The sequence below is a fragment of the Meriones unguiculatus genome, chromosome 3 (assembly GCF_030254825.1).
Source record: "Meriones unguiculatus strain TT.TT164.6M chromosome 3, Bangor_MerUng_6.1, whole genome shotgun sequence".
Classification (NCBI taxonomy): Eukaryota; Metazoa; Chordata; class Mammalia; order Rodentia; family Muridae; genus Meriones; species Meriones unguiculatus.
In genome coordinates this window covers 68,022,503-68,042,814 of record NC_083351.1, presented here as the reverse complement: position 1 = coordinate 68,042,814, position 20,312 = coordinate 68,022,503, and the positions used below count along the sequence as shown (strand labels likewise).

The following is a 20,312-nucleotide window of genomic DNA, read 5'->3' as shown; positions in this document are numbered from 1 at the left end:
TTACTGTGCAATGGCATAACAGAGCTTCCTCCTATCTGACTAGAGCTCAGCCCACATTGATCCATGTCTTCACTTCTCTCCTTCTTCCTTGCTTTCCCAGCCCCTGGTAACCTAACCACCATTTCATTCTTTGTGGGGCTGAATGGTATTACGCTGTGCATATGTGCTACATAGTTTCATTCATTCATTTTATGGAAACTCAGTTTTCATTTCTTGGCTATTGCAATATATGTGGTATTGTTGGCTCATATGAACTTCCACTTGAAAAAAAATTTGAAAAGCTTCAGTATTGTTTTCTGTAGTAGCTATATAAATTTACATATGCATCAGTATTCTAATGGGGCTCTTTTTTTCCACATCCTCACTAACATTTGTTATCTAATTTTTTTTAAACAAGAGCCACTCTATTTTTAAATTTTTTTTACTATTAATTACACTTTATTCATCTTGTATTCCCCCATAAACTCCTCCCTCCTCCCCTCCTGATTCCACCCTTCCTCCCCCTTCTTCATGAATGCCCCTCCCCAAGTCCACCGACAGGGGAGGCCCTCCTCTCCTTCCTTCTGTTCTCAGTCTATCAGATCACATCAGGAATGGCTGCATTGTCCTCTACTATGGCCTGGTAAGGCTGCTCCCCCCTCAGGGGGAGATGATCAAAGAGCAGGCCAATCAGATTATGTCAGAGGCAGTCCCTCTTCCCATCACTATGTAACCCACTTGGACACTGAACTATCATGTGCTACATCTGTGCAGAGGTTCTAGGTTATCTCCATGAATAGTCCTTGGTTGGAGTATGAGTCTCTGGGAAGTTCCCTGTGTTCAAATTTTCTTGTTCTGTGGCTCTCCTTGTGTGGTTCCCGTCCTCTCCAGCTCTTACTATTTCCCACTTCTTACATAAGATTCCATGCACTCTGCCCAACAGTTGGCCATAAGTCTCAGCATCCGCTTTGATAGTCTGCAGGGCAGAGCCTTTCAGAGGCCCTCTGAGATAGGTTCCTAGGTTGTTTCCTGGTTTCTTCTTTTTCTGATGTTCAGCCTCTTTTCCTTTCAGGATGGGGATTGAGTGTTTTAGTCAGGGTCCTCTCTCTTGCTTAGTTTCTTTAGATGTACAGTTTTTAGTAGGTGTATCCTATGTTATGTCTACATGAGTGAGTATATACCATGTGTGTCATTCTGCTTCTGGGACAGCTCACTCAAGATGATTCTTTCCAGGTCCCACCATTTACCTACAAATTTCATGATTTCCTTATTTTTCACTGCTGACTAATACTCCATTGTGTAGATGTACCACAATTTCTACATCCATTCTTCAGTTGAGGGGCATCTGGGCTGTTTCCAACTTCTGGCAATTACAAATTAAGCTGCTACAAACATGGTTGAGCAAATGTCCTTATTGTGTACTTGAGCCTCTTTTGGATATATGCCTAGGAGTGGCATGGCTGGATCTTGAGGAAGCACTATTCCTAGTTGTCTGAGAAAGTGCCAGATTGCTTTCCAGAGTGGTTGTACAAGTTTACATTCCCACCAGCAGTGGAGGAGGGTTCCCCTTTCTCCACAACCTCTCCAGCATGTGTTGTCACTTGAGTTTTTTATCTTGGCCATTCTGATGGGTATAAGGTGAAATCTCAGGGTCATTTTGATTTGCATTTCCTGAATGGCTAATGAGGTTGAGCATTTCTTTAAGTGTTTCTCTGCCATTCTATATTCCTTTACAGAGAATTTTCTGTTTAGCTCTATTCCCTATTTTTTAATTGGATTACTTGGTTTGCTGCTTTTCAGCTTCTTTAGTTTTTTATATATACTGGATATTAGTCCTCTATCAGATACAGGGTTGGTAAAGATTCTTTCTCAATCTGTAGGCAGTCGTTTTGTTTTGATGACGGTATCCTTTGATATACAGAAGCTTTTCAGCTTCATGAGATCCCATTTATTGATTGTTGCTCTTAGAGCCCGTGCTGTTTATGTTCTGTTCAGGAAGTTGTCTCATGTGCCAATGAGTTCAAGGGTATTCCCCACTTTTTTTTCTAACCGATTTAATGTGTCTGGTTTTATGTTGAGGTCTTTGATCCACTTGGACTTAAGTTTTGTGCAGGGTGATAAGTATGGATCTATTTTCATTTTTCTACATGTAGACATCAGTTGGACCAGCACCATTTGTTGAAGATGCTGTCTTTTCTCCATTGTATGGTTTTGGCATCTTTGTCAAAGATCAGGTGTCAAAGATAAGTGTGTGGGTTTATCTCTGGGTCCTCTGTTCGGTTCCATTGATCCAGCATTCTGTTTCTATGCCAATACCATGCAGTTTTTATTACTGTTGCTCTATAGTACAGCTTAAGATCAGAGATGGAGATACCTCCAGAAGATCTTTTATTGTAGAGGATTGTTTTAGAAATTTTGGGTTTCTTGTTATTCCATATGAAGTGGAGAATTTTTCTTTCCAGGTCTGTAAAGAATTGTGTTGGCAATTTGATGGGAATTGCATTAAATCTGTAGATTGCTTTTGGTAAGATGGCCATTTTTACTATGTTAATCCTGCCAAGCCATGAGCATGGGAGATCTTTCCATCTTCTGATAGCTTCTTCTAATTCTTTCTTCAGAGACTTGATTTTTTTTTCATACAAGTTTTTGATTTGCTTGGTTAGGGTTACTCCAAGGTACTTTATATCATTGTGGCTATTGTGAAGGGTGTTGTTTCTCTAATTTCTTTCTCAGCCCTTTTGTCTTTTGTATAGAGGAGTGCTACTGATTTTTTTGAGTTAATTTTGTATCTGGCCACTTTGCTGAAGGTTTTTATCAGCTGTAGGAGTTCCCTGGTAGAGTATTTGGGGTCACTCACATATACTATCATATCATCTGTAAATAGTGATAATTTGACTTCTTCTTTTCCAATTTGTATCCCCTTGATCTCCTTCAACTCTCTTATTGCTCTAGCAAGGACTTCCAGAACTATGTTGAAGAGATATGGAGAGAGTGGGTAGCCTAGTCTTGTCCCTGATTTCAGTGGGATTGTTTTAAGTTTCTCTCTGTTCAGTTTGATGTTGGCTAAAGGCTATATCACCTTTACTATGTTTAGATATGTGCCTTGTATCCCTGATCCCTCTAATACTTTAAACATGAATAAATGTTGGATTTTGTCAAATGCTTTTTCAGCATCTAGGAAGATTATCATGTGTTTTTTTTTTCTTTCAGTTTGTTAATATGGTGGATTACATTGATGGATTTCCGTATATTGAACCACCGCTGCATTCCTGGGATGAAGCCTACTTGGTCATAGTGGTTGATATCTTTGATGTTTTCTTGTGTTCTGTTTGCAAGTATTTTGTTGAGTATTTTTGAATCAATGTTCATAAGGGAGATTGGCCTGAATTCTCTTTCTTTGTTGGGTCTTTGTGTGGTTTAGGTACCAAGGTGACTGTGGCTTCATAGAATGAGTTTGGTAATGTTCCTTCTGTTTCTATTTTGTGGAATAGTTTGAAGAGATCTGGAGTTAGCTCTTCTTTGAAGGTCTGGTCGAATTCTGTGATGAAACCATCTGGTCCTGGGCTTTTTTTGGATGGGAGGCTTTTGATGACTGCTTCTATTTCCTTGGGGAATATAGGACTATTTAATTGATTTACCTGGTCCTGACTCAGCTTTGGTAAGTTGAATCAATCAAGAAAATTGTCCATTCCATTTAGGTTTTCATATTTTGTGGCATATAGACTTTTGAAGTAAGTCCTAATGATTGTTTGGATTTCCTCAGTGTCTGTAGTTACGTTCCCTTTTTCATTTCTGATTTTGTTGATTTGGATGGTGTCTTTCTGCCTTTTAGTTAGCTTGGCTAAGGGTTTGTCAATCTTGTTGATTTTCTGAAAGAACCAGCTTTTGGTTTCATTGATTCTTTGAATTGTTTTATTTGTTTCTAATTGATTGATTTCAGCCCTGAGTTTGATTATTTCCAGCCATCTACTCCTTTTTGGTGTGTCTGCTTCTTCTTTTTCTAGGGTTTTTAGGCGAGCCATTAAGTTGCTTGAATGAGTTGTCTCGAATTTCTTCTTGAAGGCACTTAGTGCTATGAACTTTCCTCTTAGCACTGCTTGCATTGTGTCCCACAAGTTTGGGTATGTTGTGTCTTCATTTTCATTGAGTTCTAGAAAGACTTTAATTTCTTTCTTTATTTCTTCCCTAACCTAGCTGTCATTTAGTAGCAAGTTGTTCAGTTTCCAAGTGTGTGTAGGCTTTTTGCTATTTCTGTTGTTGTTGAGGTCCAGCTTTATTCCATGGTGATCAGACAATATACAGGGGATTATTTCAATCTTCTTGTATCTGTTGAGGCTCACTTTGTGACCAACTATATGGTCTATTTGGGGGAAGGTTCCATGAGGTGCTGAGAAGAAGATAAATTCTTTTGTGTTTGTGTGTAAGGTTCTGTAAATGTCTGTCAGGTACATTTGATTCATGACCTCTGTTAGAGACATTGTTTCTTTGTTTAATTTCTGTCTTGTTGACCTGTCCTTTGTTCAGAGTGGGATGTTGAAGTCTCCCACTATTAATGTGTTGGGATCTATGTGTGGTTTAAATTTTATCAATGTCTCTTTTATAAATGTGGATGCCCTTGTATTTGGGGCATAGATGTTCAGGATTGTGATGTCTTCTTGTTGGAGTTTTCCCTTGATGAGTATGAAGTGTCCTTCCCCATCTCTTTTGATTAATTTTGGTTGAAAGTCTATTTTATCAACTATTAGAATGGCTACTCTTGCTTGCTCCTTGGGTCTGTTTGCTTGGAAAGCTGTCTTCCAACCCTTTACCCTCAGGTAATGTCTATCTTTGTGACTTAGGTGAGTTTCATGTATGCAACAGATTGCTGGGTTTTGTTTACTCATCCATTCTGTTAGTCTGTGTCTTTTTATTGGAGAATTGAGTCCATTGATGTTGAGAGAGATTAATGTCCAGTGGCTATTAGATCCTTTGATTTTGATGTTGGCTGTGGTCATAAGGTTGTATGTTTGGTTGCTTTTTGTTTTACTGTAGTGAGGTTAATTATTTCCTGTGTTTTCTTGAAAGTAGCTAGTTTTCTTGGGTTGTATTTTCCCTTCTAGTGTCTTCTGTAATGCTGGATTTGTGTGTAGGTATTGTTGAAATTTATTTTTGTCATTGAATATCTTGTTTTCTTCATCTATGAGGACTGAGATTTTACGGGGTATAGTAGCCTGGGCTGACATCTGTGTTCTCTTAGGGTCTGCATGATATCTCTCCAGGCCCTTCTGGCTTTCATAGTCTCTGTTGAGAAGTCAGGTGTGATTCTAATGGGTTTGCCATTATATGTTACTTGGCCTTTTTCCCTTGCAGCTTTTAGTATCTTTTCTTTGTTCTCTATACTTACTGTTTTGATTATTATGTGGCGGGAGGATTTTTTTTTCTGGTCTTATTTATTGGGTGTTCTGTAGGCCTCTTGTATTCTTATTGGCCTCTCCTTTAAGTTGGGGAAATTTTCTTCAATGATTTTGTTGAAAATATTTTCTGGTCCTTGGAGCAGGGAATCTTCTTTTTCCTCTATACCTATTATTCTTAAGTTTTGTTTTTTTATGTTGTCTTGAATTTCTTGGACGATCTGTGTCAGGAATTTTTTAGATTTAACATTTTCTTTGACAGATACATCTATTTCTTCCATTGTATACAAGAGCCATTCTTATATATACGTGTGTGTGTGTGTGTGTGTACATATATACCCATTATTATTATTCTTTCGGGCTCCACGATCTAATAAGTCAGAAATATTTTTGACAAAAGAATTCCACAAATACACCGAGGTAACTGTCACTTGAGAACAACCTCACTGCCATTATGAGAAATCAGCATCATCCTTGGGAGAATGAAAACTGAGCCCAGAAGATTAGACAGAAATGTCAGGATGTTGGCGAAATAGATTTTTAGAATCAGGTCAGTCATTAGTTAAATATGAGACCATGAATATCCACTGGGGACTGGAGAACTTTCAGCTTTATTTACATGAAGATGGTAACCAAGAGGGTTGAAGGTAGCTCCAAAGACAAGAAATTTGCTTTGTAATTTTTGCTCAGCCCTTGGGGGTTGAAACCACAGTCCATCTCCTATTTTACATTTAAGGATGCTGCTATCATTCTGGGTTAAAAGCAGACATGTGGAGCCAAATTACGTCAGAATACCCATTGGCTCTCGGTGATTCTGTGGAGTTTAAAACAATCTCTCCTCTGATCAAGAGGTACGTAGGGAACATTCAAATGTACCTACGTACATTTGTGTCCTCAAGATTCATGCTGAAACTCAACTCATGAACAGTAGTCTTAGAGGTGAAGAAAACATTTTCATGGATGTGAGTAGCATCTTATATAGAGGCTTCAAGAACTAAATGTTTTCTTATTTTTTGCCATATGCATTCTTCCATTTGAGGATGTATCAAAACTGCTGTCATCTGACTCTAAAGGCTTGCTTTCCACTTGTAGTTTACAAGTTTCTAGTTCTATTTTTTTAATTTTAATTTTATTTTAATAGTTACAGTTTATTCACTTTGTATCCCAGCTGTAGTCCCCTCCCTAACCCCTCTCAATCCCTCCCTCTTCTTCTCCTATGCCCCTCCCCCAATCCAATGATAGGGAAAGACCTCCTCTTCTTATCAGGCTTCATCAGGACTGGCTTCATTGTCTTCCTCTGTGGACTGTAAGGCTGTTTCCCCCTCAGGTGGAGGTGATCAAAAAGCCAGCCCATGAGTTCATGTCAGAGACAGACCCTGTTCCTATTACTGGGGAACCCTCTTGGACACTGAGCTGCCATGGGCTACATCTGAGCAGGGGTTCTAGATTATCTCCATGCATGGTTTTTGGAGTATCAGTCTCAGAAAAGACCCCTGAACCAGACTTTTTTGGTTCTGTTGCTCTTCTTGTGGAGCTCCTGTCCCCTCTAGGTCTTTCTATCTCCCCCTTCTTTCATAAGATTCCCTGCACTCTGTCCAAAGTTTGGCTATGAGTCTCAACATATGTTTTGATATCCTGCTGGGTAAAGTCTTTCAGAGGCCCTCTGTGATAAGCTCCTGTCCTGTTCCCTGTTTTCTCCCTCTTCTGATGTCTGTCCAGTTTGCCTTTCTGAATGAAGATTGAGCATCTTACCCAGGGTCCTCCACCTAGCTTCCTTAGGTGTACAGATTTTAGTTGTTTATTCTATATTATATGTCTAATGTCCACTTATAAGTGAGTATATACCATTTTTAAAGCATCCCAAATGGACTAAGATAATAGGTCTAAGGAGATGGTAACATGGATTCTCACTCTGCTCTTGACTGTGCTCTGAGTGCATTCAATGTGTTAATACCATTCTATGCAACTTGACTCTTAGCTGTGTTATTCGTTCTCACTACCTGGAAGTGTCACTGGTCTCATCTTAATCCATCACAAAAGTAGGACCAGAGAAGTATGTTGAGAATTTGTGTCCTTACCCTGTAATCACTACCATCTTTCAATTGCCTTTGTGACATAAGCATTCTACTTTCCCTCTCATTAAATTTATTTCCAATAAAAGAAGTTACTTCTTAGAGCTTATGGTAAAACAGACAGCACCCAAACTTGTGGAATTCAGAAACCTCAGCTGCAGTGTACTAGTGATGAAGACTACACAGTTGCTTAAGCTGGAAAACATTTTAATACAATTTAAAACTTGCTTAACACTACTAGTTTCTCCTGTAACTAAAATTTCACTTCATAAAAAAAGTGAAGAATGACATGCTCATTTTCACACTTAGTGATTTACACAGTTTTGGTTCCGGAACTCTTAGGTGAAGCTTAGATGGTTTGGAGGTTTTAGAACCTCTAAGAGGACAAGATTTGGCTCAGAACTTTCTGTACTGAAAAGCTCCAGTGGTCTACTTGTAATTGCTACAGATTGTCTTTGCTGCTGTTTTTTAATTCTTTAGACTACTGGTCAAAAAAAACTACCATGGAAACCTGTCAGTTATATCTCTGTGTCTCTGACCAGATCTGTGGAAATGATAAGGAAAGAGGAGACAGAATGCTTGCTTGAGTGAAAAACAGAACAAAGTAGAGTTTCTGAGGTAGCTACTGTGGAGTCAATGCATGGGAGCAAAATAGAATGGCATGGGTGGATAAGGATGCTATGATGAAACTCATTACTCTGAATATTTACCTCAAAACATTAGCTACATGAAAAGACAGATGTAGGCTGGGAAAATTACTTCTGCAACCCCTATTTATCTGCTGTTTTAAGTTCCAGTGAACTTTGAACTTCAACCTCTTCTATTGCAAATAGACACCCCAAATGAGTGAGCAAGCTTTTTCCACGTTTTCTATTAGAATTGTGTACATATGAGACAGTGCAGTGTCTATTCCAATCCTCATCTTTAAGCTCTTATTCTAATTGATTCCTCTAATTAGCTCATTCATTGTCAGAAAACCTTTTCCAAAATGATGTGTTTAACTTTCTGAAAACATGCCTAACTCAGTACTAGTGGTAGGAAATTTGATATCCCTAGATGATTGTGGCCCCTTTTCAATAATCCTATTATCAGCTGCATTGAGAAATGACAAGTCTTGAGTTTCCCATTTTCAGTGATGGGAGAAAGAAAGGGTTGGATGTGAAGTGACTACTCCATTGCTGCATGCACAGAGGAAGTTAGCTGCCGTGCCTGTCACAATCCAATGAGCCCATTTATTTTGATTGTGAGATTGGGTATGAGCACAAGATGTGTCATGTTTCAGAATTCTTGGTGTTGTTGGAGCTCAATTATATTTTATGGTAGCTTCAATCCAGGGCACGTAGTGAAAGATGCTAGCGTAGATGCCAACATCAGCTCTCAAAACACAGCCGTCTGCATAAGTCAGGATTCCATAAAGTACATCATCGCAGACTGCTGGAGCAGCTGAAACTTCCTACCAGAAAGAAGAAAACCAGGTCATCTTTCTGGCAGAAGATGAAAAAAAAATTACATACTGAAGCAAGGCATGGAGAGTAAACTAATAAATTGGGATGGATGGGTTGGTGGGGGTCTCCCTTTATCTGAGGAATAGGGGAGGGAGGGAAAGGGCTATGGTTAGGATATAAAGTGAATAAGTAAATAAAGTTTAAAAAGATTATGTTACCTTGCAGGGCAGCCTTCGTCCTGGCACAATGCCCACACAGATCATGTTTTCTTTGATGTCATAGGATTTATAGGCATTATGACACTCATCCTTGGAGATTACAGAGATATTCACAGTCTGCAGTAAGTCAGGGTCCTTGGCTAGAGAAAAGAGGGATATCATAATTATCGTGAGCTCTCCTAAGCACCAAAGCGCACCTTTGCTTCCCCCTTTTCAACGTTTGTTCTATTATCAGCAAGGGAGTTCAAATTTTGAGAAATGAGAAACAAGAAGTTTAAACAGTAAGTATACAGGAGATTATTAAATTAACAACTTGCCATAAAGCAACGGTCTATCCGTTTAGGAGGGTGGTTTGTATATTTGAGATAGTCTTGCCACAAAATGAAGCAAATTGCTTCAGTTTTTTTTTTTCTGGAAATTGAAACATTTATAGTGTCTTTTGTTATACAAATTTTGGAGCCTCAGGGAATTTAGAAATATGTGGTCTAATTCCTTATTTGTCAGATGGTAAAGCCACATAATTATCTGGTAAGTAACAGCAGCAATTAATAATAATAATTATTATGATAATAAATAATCACCCAAGACACTAATAAAAGGAAAAAACCCAACCAGACTAAGTGGTACTATATAATCAGCTTAACACTGTGTCTTCTTGTTCCTAATTAATTCAACCTGCTTCTTTTCCATCAAAGTCCCACAAGCATTGCCTGTGACGCATACCCATAAGAAAGGTTGTCTAACTTGTCCTGGATACAGAGATCAAAGCAGCATCAATCTATAGGCAGTCTTCTTAGGGAGTCTTTATGTTTTGAGATTTAACTTTTTATTAATTTATTTGAATGTCTTTACTTGAAAACATGACACTAATTTTTGAAAGTAAACATTGAGTTCCTTTGCTTTACTTTCTACTATAACAGTAATTTCACAGCTTCACATTTATTTCAAGAGTTATTTTAGAAATGTTTGCTTTGTGAAATAAATCAAATTAAGGTTCATGTTTTCTTTCTGTGTGTGTGTGTGGGGGGAGTTGCTTTCCTTCTCATACCCAGGTTATCATTTTCTGGTGGTCATGAGCATATAAAAATTTATTCTTCTAAGCATTTTTGTGATTTTAATTATACAATATATTATTATTTATTATAATAATTCTTCAGGTGTATCTTTCAATTCTACATAATGATCTACTATCTGATTTGCCACAATGTTATGGTTTATCTTATATTTGATTTATTATGCATTTTATATTTCAAGGACCTGAGCCATTCATTGCTTGAAATGGTTTGAAAGCCTTCAACGGTGTTGCATTTCATCTTAGAGTGAAGAAAATTGAAATTCTGAGAGAGATGAAGTTACACATCAAGTTAGGCCTAGACGTATACATATATTTTCATTAAAGCTATTTCTTTCATATTCATAAACAAAGAAGATAGAAAGATACAACAGAAAAAAGACTTGAAAGTCTCCCAATGCATTGAAGGAAAAGGAAATGGTGAAAGCAGAAGCTTGAAGGAAGTCCTATAAAAGCAGAACTGCAGAAGCTTAGAGGGGAATCCCAAGAAAATGCCAGAAAGTCAGATGTCATCACTTAATGCCTTGAACTCACTGCTGTCACATAGATTGTAGGCCCAAGTCGAGACAGAGCATTCTGTGTCCACAGGCAGGATATGTTGGGGCAGCTTGACTGTTTTCACGTATCTACTAGGTCTAATTATTCTTGACAGTTTGATTAACATCACGTCATACAAAATAGAAGAGGCTGAGTAGGATGGATGTCGGATTATTTTCTCATAGCCAGACACTTCCACATTTTTTTCAGTGGGATCTGTTGGGCTTGTGACCCCAAGAATCACCCGAAGTTTCCTAGAATGATAAGGATGTTTATAAACGTGCTTATCCAAGTTTCTGCAATCATATGGACCTTAATTAGCCTTCCCTAAATAACATTCCTAGAAGATCTTCCTTGCCTCATTTCTTGAGAGTGATATAGAGGTTAATGGGTCTATATCTAAGCTCAGAATTCAAAGAACAAAATGGTCTGAGGTCCTTATCACTCACGGTAAATTGCAGTGTGCAGCTGTGATCACCCAAAGAGGGTGTATCAGGACTCCAGTGCAGGGCAAATAATCAGACGTCAGGTAGACCAAGTAGGGGGGTGTGGCACCAGCTACGTGATCTGCATTATAGGCAAAGGTACCTGAAAAGAAAGCAATGCAATTAAAAAAAAATTAATAACTAAGAAAACCCTTGAAACAAAAACAAAAACTCAAAAAAAAAACAATGATAATTAATTCACTAGCTTCAAGTTATTGAACCCTCCTCTTAAGCACTTCCAAGTGGTTAATCAAGTCTTTAAAGTGACTTATTTTGTTCTGAAGAAAATTACAGGTAATATAAAAACCTACATTAAAAAGTGTTTATTCTTTTAATTGTTTTAATTGTAAAGAAATATTCTTTCATTTGAAATATGAGTTTTCTAAGGCCTTGTAAGAAAGTTTAGTGAATAGAACACTTGCTAAGCAAACCTGGTAACCTGAATTTGATTCCCTCAGAATCAAAGATTTATGAGCATACGCCTCATAAAACAGCCCACATTACAAATGTACCATAGCAATGTGCCCCACCCCACCAATCTTACACACACAATAATAAAGAAATGATGTTTACAAGAAATACAACCTCTCTCTTTTATACAGTTAAGTGGAAACTGTTAGACTAGCTAAGTACTAAACCACTTTACCAATTTTAGAATGTTGTTAACATTTGGATGTAAAATGCCCTCTGTAGGCTCACATGTTTGAACACTTGAGTGCCAGCTGGTGGTGATCTTTGAGGAGGTAGATCCCTAGGGAGAAATTGCTGAGGTAGATAGCTTAGTCCACCTTCCTGCCCACTCTCTGATCTGTTTGGATGTGAGCAAGTAGCATCATGCTTCGGCTACCAGTTCAGAAGTTGCTCTTGTCATCATGCCTTCCACAACATAATGAACTGTACCCCAACTCATGAGCCAAATGGATCTTTTCTCCTTTGTGTTGCTTCTTGTTAGTTCTTTGGCCACAGCAATGCGAAGAGTATCTATCACAAGCACTTTCCAAGTCATTCCTCTCTTTCCAACAACTGTACCATGGACAATGAAAGGCAGTACCCATGGGGGGGGAGTGGACAGAACAAATGCTTGCAGAGTCTGAGGACAACTAGGGAGTAATTCTGTCAATTAATGTTAAGCACTAGTATATGCCAGGCTCTGTTTTGTTAGCTTGTGAATAAAACAGATATTCATTAAAAATTGAGTTTCCAACTTCCAGATCTATGAGAAAAGTAGTGTTTGTTGCTCAAGCCACCCAGACTATGGTACTTATTTTGGCAATCCAAGGAGACTGAAACATTCAGCAAGGTCACTGCCTGCTCCTATCATAGATCCACTTTCAAGTCAGCTTGCTTGTTTAGTGTTGAGTTTTAATATATTGTTGCATTTTTGGACACAGATATCTTAGTAGATATGTTTTACAAATATTGTCACCTAGCCCGCATCATGTATCAGTTCCTCATGGGTCTGGATGCTTTTGGTAGTACCCATTTGCTTCACTACCTATAACTTCTTCTAGCTTGGGAGCACCTTGAAGATAGAAATGTACGCTTTAAATGTGCGGATTCTCCAACAAATAAAACATATTCCAGTTCTGAGGAAGGTTTGTGTGGTTTAAAACAATGGCTGGTTCTTTAAAATACATGGATTAAGACTGTCATGAACATCATAGCTAAAATATTTCAAAGAGACATTAAGTGCTCTGCAGAAGAGTTAATGTCAGTGCCAGAGTACAGAGTATAAATGCTGTGCTCTCAAACATCTGAATTGGTAAACATTAAAAAAAATAAACATAAAACCTAAGTAAATAAACTATCATGCTAGATGGTGGTTAAAGCTACAGGAATAAAGTTAGGCCCAGTGAAAGATGGAAAATCAATGCCAGTTGTGTGTGTTTGGGGGGTGTCAGCCCATGGAGTCAAGCATCATGCAACAATCAATGGTTAGGGTTGACTGGGAGGCAAAGGAATCAGAGCATCAGGTATGTGAGGCCAGAGACTCCAGAAAGAGGAAAAAAATCTATCTACAGCCAGATTATAATATCTAGGTCTTGTTTAAGGAAAATCACGGAGGCTAGTGTGGCTCATGGCATGAGTTAAGGATGGTGGTGGTGGAGAATGATATAGAAAGAATAGGGGGGGGGGTCTGTGCAATATTGGAATTGTGCAGACTTGTATTCTAAATGAAGGTGTGGCCACTTTAAGATTTAAAATGAGCAGCCATGACAGCACCATGTTAGAATCCTTTGAAGCAGAGCATACCAAAATGGAGGGGCTGATTAGGAGAGTAAATGGATACTCCAGTGAAGAGATGTTGGTTTGGAGCCTTGTGACTAGTGGGTATGTTGAGATGTGATTGATTTAGGGTATGTTTAGAAGACAGAACAATCATTTCCCTAACACAGTGGACATGTGGTGTGGAGCTGAACCATATCAGGACATATTCAACTTTAAGTCTGCTGGTACACTCCTTAGTTGGATTCCTCTTTTAATCTGGGCTTTCACTTCCTGTTTCTGTGCCACAACGTCTCATGTTCCAGAAGGTCCAGAGACAGCTCCTAATGTGAAATGGATCTCTTAGAGGGGTGTCAATGTCCAAGGCTCCCTCAAAGTACATAAGCAATCAACTTGAAATGCAGAAGGCAGGTGTTGCCACAGGGAGTAACTAAACTGAGAAGGTGCGTGGCAGGGCTTAGAGATAGATACTAAGCTTGAAATGATGCTGCCAGCATTTTTCTATCTCCCATGCTTTTCCAAGGACTCCTCTTTGGCAAATAGAGATGGTTGTGTAGATACTCACCAAGCAGAGTTGAAAGAATGCAGAGGAAGACAGATTTCATTATGATGTTGAAAGTCATTTTATGAGCTGGAGTTTAGCTGAGATGAAATACATATGATAAATCAAGAGAGAGATTGAGGTGAGAAAAAATATACATGAATTATTTCAGTGGAGAGGTTTACTTTATGAAAAGGTACCAGTTGGGCTGGAGACACTGCAACCTACTGCTTTCTGCCACAGAGGTTGTGGTGGCCAAGCTGCCAGAGCATCAGAGATGGCCCTGGGAACAGCAGAATCAAAGCCAGCCATTCACCATCGTAGAGAGAGCTCTGGTGGCCCACCGTGTCAGCCCAAAATTTTTTTCCCAGTCATTTTTCCATTAATTTTTTCTTCTTACAATTTATTCGTTTTATATCCCGATTGTAGCCTCCTCCCTTATCTCCTCCCGGTCCCACCCTTCCTCCCTTTTCTCTGGTATCCCCTTTCCCTAGTCCGTTGAAAGGGGGTGTCCTCCTCCCCTGCCATCTGACCCTAGATTATCAAGTCTCATCAGGATTAATGGCCCAGAAGCCAGGGCCCCAAGATGCGGGGCAGCCCACCACGTTGAGGTGGCCTGCTGCCCCAAGTGGTCCCAACAGATCACTGCAGCAGAAGCCCCAGACTGTAGCAATCTTAAGGAGTGGGGAAGGCCACCTCAACTCCCCACCCAGCCATCTTGAGGATCCCCCAAAGCTGTGGTGAATTGATGCTGCCCCTCCACCCCCCTTGCAGCAGTGGGAATCTGAGTGGCCCACTGCTCCCCCCTCCCCCCACCTCACACACAACTCAAGAGCTATGAGCAGCTGGCCATTAACATTCCAAATGCTTACTGTCAGTCCTACTTCCTGTCTAAGGGCAGTCAGCTCCTCCTTCCTACCCAGGAACTGTGGAGGTGAGAGACAAAATGGCGGTTCCTGTCAGTACCTCAGTGGAAGCTGTCCACTTTGATTATTCTTGCCTCAGCCAACTGCTATGGTAAGGGATACCTTTCCTGCTTCAGAATGCCCGCTCTTGCCATTAGAGCAGCCCATGATAACCACAATCTTTCCTGCTTAAGTCTACTGCTTTCATAGTGGACTCTGTAAATTTTGGACCTTGTAGACTTTATAACCCCTCAAGACAGAAAAGTGGCCAGACCTTTGCCTGAGGAAGCTCCAGCAGCCCAGCTCCTCCTCCCCCAGACTTCTGTAACTGTCATCTTCAGCCCCTCCGTACATCTCAGATAATGCAAATTTGAGGTTAAAAGTCTTGGACAAAAAACCCCACCAATTCCTGAGCAAGAAAACCAAATAATCCCCGAACAGGAAAAAAGCCCATCAATTTCTGAGCTTCCCCAAGCCTAGGACTTGAAATCCCACTAAATCCACACTCTGGAAAGCCCTGCCCTAGAAAGCTCCATCCCTGAGGAATCTTATGTAAAGGTTATACCTGCCCAGTTCCCTGCTTCCTTCTCGTGGGACAGAGGCAGCCACTCCTAGAATTGTCCCTCTTCTCCTGGATTTGTCCCTTCAATAAATCTTTAAGAGATTTACTGCCTGCAGTGTCTCAGTCATCAGAAGAAGAGAAGAAACAAAGGAGTGGAGCCCAGATTCCAAGGATCCTCAGCTCATCAGGAGTTGGAGCAACTCTTCCCTTGGGAGCTGCAATGGCTGGGGCTCAGGATCCTAGTCTCCTCAGCTCATTATGGGTTGAGGCGACTCTTTTCTTGGGAGCTGCAACAGCTGAAGGAGTGGGGCTGAGGCGCTCAAGCTCCTCAGCTCATCAGGGATTGGGGCAACCCTCCTCTGGGAACTATAGCATTTCTGTTGAGGAGGCCTCCTCTCAGAGCTGTGTAGTTCCTTATTTCCTATGCCTCAAGATACACTTGGGATACTGTTCTACCCCAGAGCTGTGTGGCTCCTGGGCTCCTGTACCTCAGAATACTGTTGGGACACTGTCCTTCCCCAGAGCTGTGAGGTTCCTGAGTTCCCATGCCTCAGGATATCCTTGGGACACAGTTCCATTTCAGAACTGAGATAACATCTCAGCACTCAGAGCTGAGTTTTCAGGACACCTTCCCACTCAATCAGGAAGGCAGTAACCAGCAAACAAACAAGCAAACAAAACACTATTTGGTGCTGTGACTCAGATGAGCTACACTTCCATCTGAGTAGCAGAAGGCAACAAACAATCAAATATAACAACAACCCTGTCAGAGTACACAGTGATATCAAAGAAAGAAACAACTTGTCATAAACTTGGTCTCTCACTCTGTCTAGATCTTAGTTTTGCCGTCCTTTGAAGAAGTTAGTCTGAGAGAGATGTTCACAATGTCTCCACAGGCTCCTGCTCTGTGACTTGTGGAGAAAGGCTGTTCTCTGAGCTGTATGCACGATGCAGACCCTCCTGTCTCTATGATGCTATCCCATTTGTGTAACACTGGTACCTATGTGGACTCTGGCACTGACATTAACCCCTCTGCAGGACACTGACTCTTCAAAGTACTTTAGCTATCTTCTTAATGACACTCTTGATCCATGTATTTTAAAGAACCAGCCATTATTTTAAACCACACAAACCTTCACCAGAACTGGAACATGTTTTATGTGTTGTAGATTCTATATATTTAAGGCTTCCATTTCTATCTTCAAGGAGCTCCTTAGCTGGAAAAGTTGATAGGTAGTGATGCTTTAGGTGCGACCAAAAGCATCCAGACCCAGAAGGAACTGATATATAATATAGACTATGTGACAATATTTGTAAAACACATCTGCTAAGATATCTGTATGCAAAAAAATAAGGATATTAAAACTCATCAGTAAATAAGCAAGCTGACTTGAAAGTGGATCTATATAGGCAGAAAAACAAATCTCTTAGCATTTATTTTTGATGACCTAGTTAGCGTCCCTAGATTTATAAGGGCTGTCAAAATTCGACCTCTTTACTGATGAAACACACTGAAATGTTCTGCATTAACTGCACAACTGTTCACTTTCCATACAGAAAGGAAAGTGTGAGAGAACATGAGCTAATTCCTGTGTCTATGATTCTTATATTAAAAAGATAAATTCAATTATTCTTATTCTGTTAGGGTGCAGACTGAATAATACAGATTGTTTAAAAATGCTACTTGAAACAGGTAGTTTAATAATACTGTGTGGGGTAAAATTTGATTCAGAATGTTTAAAACTACTAATTTTTAATTACTTGATCATAAAAATCATAATTAATTTCAACTGTATCAAAAAAGAGTTCTTACTTTTTATTTTTTTGTTAGGGAGCTGTATGACTAAATATACAGTGGATCTGAGATGCTAATGAAAACTTTATATGTACTTTTAAAATAGAACATTGATGACATTAGGGAATAAATATTGATATGTGATGAGAAAAAAACTAAGATCAAGTGTTCACTATGTAAGTAAGACTTGGTTTAAAGTCAGATTCAGAGATAGAGTTTGCCTAGTGGATATGGCTCTCTACTTTTTCAGAGAACACCATTCCTGTTCCTAGTGCACAAGTCAGGTGTGCCACAACTACCTGTAACTAGTTCCTCCTTAATAACCTATGCCCTCTTTTGGATTTGCTTTCAACTGGACAGATGTGAAATACAATGGCCCAGACCCAAAAATAAAATAAAAATAAATCTTAAATTACAGACGCTAATAGTTAACTAAGTAAAATATGTACTATGCATTTTAGTTTTTAATACGTAAGATATGTTTGTATAATACTATCTGAATCAAGTAAATTAAAAATGTTTTGGTTTGTGATTCTAAAAATAATTTTCATTGACCATAATTATAGAATGTGAAATGACCATTTAGAAAAAGAAGAACCAAAGTCGTTTTGATTCTCATTTCCATGATGATTAAGGATGTTGAGCACTTTTTTAAGTGTTTCTCTGCCATTTTGTATTCCTCTATTGAGAGTTCTCTGTACCCCATCTTTTAACTGGATTACTTGGTTTGTTTGTGTTTAACTTCTTGAGTTCTTTATATATTCTGGATATTAGCCCTCTGTCAGTTATAGGGTTGGTGAAGATCCTTTCCCAGTCTGTAGGTAGTCATTTTGTTCTAATGACAGTATCCTTTGCTTTACAGAAGCTTTTCAGTTTATTGATTGTTGATTTTAGAGCCTGAGCTGTTGTTCTGTCCAGAAAGTTATCTTCAAGGCTCTTCCTCACTTTTTCTTCTAACAGATTTAGTGTGTCTCGTTTTATGTTGAGGTCTTTGATCCACTTGGACTTTAGTTTAGTGCAGGGTGGTAAATATGGATCTATTTGCAGTTTTCTACATGTAGACATCCAGTTAGACCAGCACCATTTGTTGAAAATGCTGTTCTTTTTCCATTGTATGGTCTTTCTTGGCTTCTTAGTAAAAAATCAGGTGCCCACAGTATGTGGATTTATTACTGGGTCTTTGATTTGGTTCCATTCATCCATTAGTCTGTTTTTATACCAGTACCATGTCATTTTTATTACTGTTGCTCTATAGTACAACTTGATGACAAGGAGGACCCTAAGGAAGATGCTTAATTCTCATTCAGAAAGGAAAACAGGATAGACACCGGAAGCAGGAGAAGAGAAAAAATAGGATTGGAGTTTACCACAGATGTCCTCTACAAGACTCCAACCAGCAGGAGATTGAAGCAGATGCAGAGACTAATAGCCAAAATCTGGACAGTGAGCAGAGAGTCTTATGGAAGAAGGGAGATATTAAAGGATCCAGAGGGATCAGGAGCCACACAATGAGACCAAGAGAGCCTTCCTCCTGCCCAGGGACGACTGCAGTGACTGATGCAATGCATCAACCAAAGACCATACCAAGAGAGGACCTAGACCCCCTGCTCAGATGTAGCCCATGTGGGTTCCCTCTAATAGAAGAAGATAGTCTCTGACATGAACTGATGCCTGCTACTTGATCACTTTTCCCTGATGAAGTGACCTAGCCAACCCACAGAGGAAGAGGATCTAGGCAGTCCTGATGGGAACTGATAGCCTAGGGTCAGACAGTTAGGGGAGGAGTCAGTGGAATATGGAAGAGGGATGGGGAAGAAGAGGGAGGAAGGGTGCACCCAAGAAGAGATGAGGGAGAGGCTGTAACTGGGATGCAAAATGAACAAATTATAAATAATAATAATAAATTTTAATAAAGAAAAAGGAAAAGAAAAAAAAGAAAGTGGATCTATGATATGAGCAGGTGGTGACCCTTGCTAAATGTTTTAGTCTCCTTGGATTGTCAAAGTAAGTACCATAGTCTGGGTGGCTTGAGCAACAAACATATTTTTTTTCACAGCTGGAGGTGGAAACTCAATTCTCCAATTACTGACAAATTTGGTGATGATGACTCTCCCTCTTGGTTGAGGGATGGCTCCACTCCCTTCTTCTGATTTCATTCAGCCTTTCCCCTATGTGTATATACACAGCAAAGGAGAGAGTCTGTACTAAGTCCCAGAACACAGGACAACAGAAACGAATATTTTCCTTCCCCTCACATGAACGTGCAGAAGTGAGGGGAAGGAAAACATTCACTTCCGGTGAGAGTACAAAGCATAACTGACACTCTGGAAATCAGCGTGAAGACTTCTCAGGAAGCCGAGCATTGATCTACTTGAAGATCCAGCTATATTTCCCTCGGGCATACAATTAAATGATGTTATGTCTACTAGAGAAATACTTGCTTTGTCGTACTCTTTGCTGCCCTATTACAGCCAGCAATTGGAAGCAGTGCAAACATCCTTCAAGTGATGAATAGTTAATGAAAATATGGCACCTCTGCACGATGGAGCATTATTTCACTATTAAGAAAATGAATCATAAAAAAAGAAAAAGAAGAAAAAAACTGAAAATGAATCATGAAATTTGTAGGTAAATGGATAGAGATAGATACAAACATAAGTCTGAGTGAGGTAACCAGACCTCAAAAGACAAATATTGCATGCTTTTTCTTATATGTAGACATTAGTTTTTAAGTTTTCTATGTATGCTTTTATCTGAATAAATGCAGATGTTAGTACCTAGTAAAGGACTGGGGTTGGTGCTCCAAAGAAAGGGGAAATTGAATATAGTGTTATAATGAGATGAAGAAAACTAGAGTAGGATGGTTAAATGGAAAGAGGCATGGAAAAGCAGGCTAAAGGTGAGATGTGGGCAAGGACAACTACCACTAAAGATATTAAAAAAAAAACAATAAAAATATACTGAAACATGTACATATGTTAAAGGAATTTAAATGAAATCATCATATAATGGATGAGATAATGCCCCAAGTAGACATCTTATGTCACCTAGTAAATGCTTCAATGGTAGGAACAGTTTACATGGT

At 39.4% G+C, this 20,312-nt stretch overlaps 1 protein-coding gene across 1 annotated transcript; it reads right to left on the bottom strand.

Moving 5' to 3' along the window:
• Positions 1-8,744: 8,744 nt before the first annotated feature.
• Prss58 (serine protease 58) lies at positions 8,745-14,029 on the bottom strand. The gene is made up of 5 exons (XM_021646291.1): positions 13,990-14,029; positions 11,163-11,301; positions 10,711-10,967; positions 9,105-9,244; positions 8,745-8,894 (listed from the first exon to the last, which is right to left on the bottom strand). Exons 1-5 carry the CDS (start codon positions 14,027-14,029, stop codon positions 8,745-8,747), a joined length of 726 nt encoding a protein of 241 aa, XP_021501966.1.
• Positions 14,030-20,312: the final 6,283 nt, after the last annotated feature.

Coding starts and splice junctions, on each gene's coding strand:
- Prss58 (XM_021646291.1), bottom strand. CDS start 14,029: ATGAAATCTGTCTTCCTCTGCATTCTTTCAACTCTGCTTG. Junction 9,245..10,710: donor CTACAATCTATGTGACAGCA/GTGAGTTCAAGG, acceptor TCTTTTCTCTAG/CCAAGGACCCTGACTTACTG. Junction 8,895..9,104: donor GACGAAGGCTGCCCTGCAAG/GTAACATAATCT, acceptor TCTTTCTGGTAG/GAAGTTTCAGCTGCTCCAGC.